We start from the raw sequence: 6,000 nt of genomic DNA, 5'->3' as shown, positions 1-6,000 counted from the left end.
TGATTCTGCTCTCTGCTTAAGTACTCAGACACAGCTGTGTGTTTCAGGTCCCTGCCCCAGTACAACAAGGTTTCCCAAATAAATCCTCCAGCCAATCCCGTTATCCTGTCTAACCACAGAAACGGAGAACAACGTTCCCAGATGGAACTGCACAATGCCAATCTGCACAGGACTGGCAAGGCTACACAAAATGAGCCCATTTCTCTCACCAACTGGTTATCCGAAGACTCTGTTGCCCACCAGAGGGTAGCAGGTAGAGGGCAAGCTGTAGGGACGTACAGTATGTTCTGTTCACATCACAGTGATGATAATGGCGGGAAGCACGAGGCAGAGGAAGGAACAACAATCGCGGTAATTGCATTCCTTATCTCAAATTCCCTCTTTACAAATTAATTAAGCCCCTTTGAGGGGACTCTCCGTTAAAAAGGAAGTGTGGCAGGAGTGCGCGTTCGAGAGTGCCGTGGAAGGGCTCTGTTGAGGGAGATGGGAGTGAAAGCAGCTAGCTGTACTCTGCTGCACCTCCCCCACCCCTGCCAGCCCACTCTACCCTCTCCAGTTATGCAGTCAACGAGCCACGTTCACGGACTGATAATTGGGAATCATATTTCATTCACTGTCCGTATAATAAATTGGCTTTTCTATTCTGCAATCATATCTATGTCACTGATCTCATGAAATGCATTACTGTAGGGTACTGTAGGTTCTGTTGTGGCTCGGTATTCTGAATGAATTGAACGACTGGGCTCGTGTGTATTCTACAGTGCAGCCAACACACGGTATGGTATATCAACCTGAAAAAAAGCCACCTGCCGCATAAATAAATTATTAAACAAAGTATATGCAGCATTGATCCTTTGAAGGGCTCAGGCCCCTACTTTTCATTAAGGGCCTTCTAAAGAACTCACTCAGCCAGTCCTCTGTGTGTTTCTGCACGTTAATGGGTTCTGTGGTTTATCCCTTGGCTTCATTGAAAGGTGTAATTACCATGCCTTTTTAACACAGTGACTTCACTCCAGGCAGCCACACCGCCATTTTCTGACCCCCAGAGTGAACTCCATGTCCTACGACCGAGGCCAGGGTGCACAATTAATGGCCCTCAAAGCAGTGGAAGACTACAGCGGAAGACTAATGCTACAGATATAGATATCTACATACCATAGATACTGTAGGACCCATAGGCTGCATTAGCATTCTAAAGGAAGAAGTGATGAGATGAAAGAGTGCGTTCCGGCTGGGGTGGCGGTCCATCGCGGTGGTGGACGTATACGAGCGTAGGCTGAAAGAGCTTGGTAAAGAATGCAGGATTAATGTGCTAAAAATCTCCAGTGGGATGTGTGCGGAGGGAGAGACAGTTCAGACCGTTATCCCTCCGGCCCCATGAACCCATTTGTATGTCAGCATATATATGCAGTTAACACTGGGCTTAAGGCACTCCCACGGAGCGTGTTGATGTGACGGGCATCCCAGGTTGGGTGCCAACTGTGCAAGCGGCAACTAAAAATGAGTTATGTGTGGCAGCGTATAATTGGGGAGGGTTTAATTCATCACTTTAACTTCCCGACTTGTCATTCACAAGCATTTACTCGGGTAGGCCGGAGCCTTGCAGTCTGCGTGTGCTGTCAGTGTGGCCCGGCAGCGCACTTCTACTATAACTCAAGTTCAGTAGTCCTTAGATGATAGCCTGCATAACGGGAAAAAGGAGTCGGGCTAGCGTCATGATTTCTAGAGCGTTTGTGTGGTTTTTTGCACTCTCTCGAACTGATGTTTGCAATGTTTTCCGTTAAATTATTACAATTGTTTGTGTAAAACTACAATTCCTAAGAGGATGTGCTCCACATAGTGTGCAAAGGTGTGTTGCGCACACTGCTGATTAAGGGAATGGGATGGAAAGCCATTTCTCCTACCTATCCATTGTCTATTTTGTATGCTCTGATGAAGGTCATTTGAACGTAAACTTTGTGTAATAAAGCAGAGCATTTGGCAACAGCGTGCAAATATCTTTTCTTTGTGTTCAGACTAGGAGTTACCTGCAGAAACCAAACAAAACAAAACCTTGCCAACCCTGCTAATGTACACTAATGCACATCCTCTCTCTAAAGGCTGGCTTTATTGCTGACCCTTCAGGGATTCATTGATAATTGAAATTGATTCATTGAAGAACCATACACCACCATGCCAGAGCAGCCTGAAAGTAGAAAGCACTAGACTGCTCCTTTACAACTTGCAAAGTGTTCCCCGCAAGTACATGGAATTTATAAACAAACCAGCTGAGAGTGCCCACCTAAGACTACGGAACCAGCCAAACTTGTAAACTAAAATGAGGACTGACGTCTACAGATTGAAGGTAAACACTGCTAACGGTGCGTCTCAGAAGTGGTTAGGGAACCTGGCGCTGAACCAGATGTCTCCAGGTATCAAACCTGGATGGGGCTGCAGGCGTCGAGCTATTGCGCAAGATCCCTGTACTGAACTACTTCAGTACACAAACAGCTGCATATGTTATGCAATTCCTTACATGCATGTATAGGCCCCTACTAGTCTCCCCCCCCCCCCCCCAACTAACTAAAATATCCCTCCTTCACCTGATGTCAGTCCTGGACAGGCTGTGCTGACACTCCATCCCCCAGTGACTTAATGATGAACACCCAACAGGATTTGTGCTTTTACATTGGAGTTATGCGCAACTCAAAAAAATGAACTGAACTGAAAAATGGGAATCCAAAGCTCACTGACTCTTGAAGAGTCTTGAAAAATGGAGAGAAATATGAAAGAGCTCACTTCCCAGGTGTCCGGGACACCATTATGCGAGAGAGGAGAGGTGGAAGACGAACACCCGTGGGGAAGAAATGCACAAGCCATTCTTGTTTTGTGTTCGTTTAATGCTTTAAATATCCCTGCGCATTACGCCAATATGATAAAAGGTATTTTGACTCTGCCTGCTCTTTCACATAAGAGTTCTTTGGAAACCTGGGAAATGCAGTACTGTAAGTACTATCATTCACATTTCGCTCACTTCAGCAATACTCTTATCGGAGAGCTTTGGATTCTCCTTCTTCGCTTCAGGCAATTTTCCTTGGGTTCACGGAGCACCTTGTTACTCTCCCTTTCCATGCATTACATGCAATGAGCACTAAGGTGTTCTCATCGTTATGAAAACCAGACTCAAAGCCTAAAATGTGTTCAAGAAGTACGGGCACGCAATTCCTGTCTGTCCCAATTAGACTCGCAACTTCAGGATTTTGAGAAGTGTGACTGAAAACAGTTTGTGAGGGTCACTGGATACGACTCATCAACCAGAGAAGACGTTCTTGATGACTGCCTAATTATCCATCTTGGTGGGCCCATCAACACTCAATTATCTTGAAAGAATATCCATGTCCAGATAACTGGGTTTTAAGTGATTATGGCACAAAAATGACTGAAAAACTTGGAGCGAAGGAAAAGTCAGCCTGACCTCCGTCCTTCTATACAGAACCAGACCTGGATCTGCATGTAGAGTGGAGCAGGAGCGTGCGTCTCTGCACCCCGTCCTCTATGGTGCAGCTGGTCCGCTTTATATTGGTGCCAGGGCCACCTGCTACACGCTTTTTCCAATTCCAAAACACTCACAGGACCACATGGAATTATTTCCTCATAAAATGCCCATATCCATGGCAAAATAGATTGCTCACACTTCTGCTGCACCAACCAATATAATGGCATATATTTTATTATTTAATCAATAATGACCGCTCCTGCTGATCAAGATGCCTTCATTTGCAGTTCCAGAACTTGGCAGCGTCCCAAATGTCTCAAGAACTGAAATGCCTTTGAACACATACAAGTCCCTAGGGCATGTTTGCCAGGCTCAAAGCTGAGCAAGATGTATGAAACGGTAGAGATAAATTTAGCAGCCGTCCCCCAGCCACCAGCCTGGTCCATGGCTGTCAGCGACACCAGCAGGACCACTGTAATCTTTGTGCCACTCATTGTATGTAAACCATGGCTAAGGTTAAGAGGACTGAGAGACTCAGGATTTGCCCACATCAAGACTTAAGACTGACTTATCTGAGCCTCACACCCTATGGTCTACAATCTATACCCCACACACTACACTGCACAATCCACAACGTACACCCTAATGCTCCGCAATCCACTTTTTACACCACACCATCAACTGCACAATCCACACTTCACACTTCACACCCTACACTCCACAATCCACACCCCATACACCACACTCTACAACCTGAAATGCACTGTACTGCCACACTACACAGTCCATATCCCACACTTTACAGCCCACGTTCCACAATCTTGGATGCGCACTTTGCACTCCGCACTCCCACACCCTGGCTGGCACGAGGGGTCTGGAAAGCAGTCTGGATGGCAGCTTTGCTCCATCGCAGCCTGGCGTCCTCAGGAGGATGAATCAGCCTCGCCCGTTTCATTTGGTCACGGGTCTCACCGTTTTCCCCACAACAAAAAACAGTTCTGCCCGGGCTCTCCGCTGGGCGAATAATGGATGAGTCATAATCGTGCCGCCTGCAGAAGCACCTCTGTGGACGTACCAGATGGCCGACCGAGCCGGAGAAGGAAGGCAGGCCGCGGCGTGTGGAGCGGAGCTAAGAGAGGCCCTGGGGAGGGACAGACGGGCGGACGGGCGCACGGACGTACCGGTGACCAGCTCCCGCACTTCCGTGTCCGCGCTCTTCCTCAGCAGCCGAAGCAGGGCGGGGACCCCGCCCGCATTCCTCACGGCGATCTTGTTGTCGTCGGTGGCTTTCCCGTAGACCAGGTTCCGCAGGGCCCCGCAGGCGTTGCGCTGGACCTCCAGAGCTTTGTGGTCCAGCAGATCCACCAGGTGCTTAATCCCGCCGAGCCGGCACACCTGCAGAGGCATTCAGAAGAGAGCCCTCTTTCGCCAAAGGAACTGATTTGCCCGAAAGAAAACCCCTCGCTCATTTCTTCGTAATGGACCATAGAGAAGAAATTATGTTCGGCGGCACGAATGATTTATCTGTGTCAGTGCATTATGCAGCAGTCTATCACACCACAGGCTTCTGCACCTGGTTCCACTTAAACAAGTAGATGGAAAACCGCATTTTCAACATCCCCTCATCTGAGGGTTATCCAACACTGTGACAGTGTAACAGTGGTCTCAAGCATGCGGAGCAGCATTAGTCAAATGTTTTGACCATATTCACACAGGATACGTAGTTTTGTAAAACCGCAAACGATGTGAACACTGCTAACATGCAGGTAGATGCAATACATCTTCCACAAATGATGCTAAAAAGCTCATTTAATTGAATGAACATGCGGTCCCTTAGACTTCCAGAAGCTGTAATAAGACCCAAAAAGGGATGTTGTTGGAGAATTTGTAATCATGCGAGCATTGAAATGAGAACACAGAGTACCAAAATCTCTTTGGAAACGGTCAATTGGCAAATTCTGAAAGCCCACAGTGAAAGAAAGCGAGTGAAATGCCAGCACTTGTCCTTAACTTTTTAAAATGCTAAACGACTGCAGAGTGAAAGCTTTAGACATTCTCAATCATGATTCATGACTGATGGCTGATTGGTGAGCATTTATTTGGACTAACTGAATTGAACTGTGAAGTGTGACTGTGTGTGTGTGTGTGTGTGTTGCAAGAGCATATTTTCACATGAAATGTGTGAGTGCACATGTATGTACGTGTACACAATGTGTTTATCCATGAGAATATGTACGTATGTGCATGTGTATGTGCGCATGTATGTATGTGTACACTGTGTTTATCCATGAGAAAATGCATGTGCGTGCATGTGTATGTGCGCATGTATGTATGTGTACACTGTGTTTATCCATGAGAAAATGCATGTGCGTGCATGTGTATGTGCGCTTGCATGTATGTGTACACTGTGTTTATCCATGAGAATATATACATGTGTGCATGTGTATGTGCGCATGTATGCATGTGTACACTGTGTTTATCCATGAGAATATGCATGCGGGTGCATGTGTGTGTGTGCTTGCATG

The 6,000-nt window shown here is 46.8% G+C and overlaps 1 protein-coding gene across 8 annotated transcripts in view; it reads right to left on the bottom strand.

Moving 5' to 3' along the window:
- Positions 1–6,000, bottom strand: part of pkp4 (plakophilin 4) — a 117,238-nt gene that overhangs the window by 18,879 nt on the left and 92,359 nt on the right. For all 8 annotated transcript variants that reach the window (XM_035411545.1, XM_035411542.1, XM_035411543.1 and 5 more), the window contains one exon: positions 4,657–4,870. In XM_035411545.1, the coding sequence (XP_035267436.1) occupies positions 4,657–4,870 (214 nt within the window). The remainder of the gene's footprint in view (positions 1–4,656; positions 4,871–6,000) is intronic.

The sequence above is a fragment of the Anguilla anguilla genome, chromosome 3 (assembly GCF_013347855.1).
Source record: "Anguilla anguilla isolate fAngAng1 chromosome 3, fAngAng1.pri, whole genome shotgun sequence".
In the NCBI taxonomy this organism is placed as follows: domain Eukaryota; kingdom Metazoa; phylum Chordata; class Actinopteri; order Anguilliformes; family Anguillidae; genus Anguilla; species Anguilla anguilla.
The sequence above is the reverse complement of the archived record's forward strand: the minus strand, read 5'-3'. Positions and strand labels throughout refer to the sequence as shown.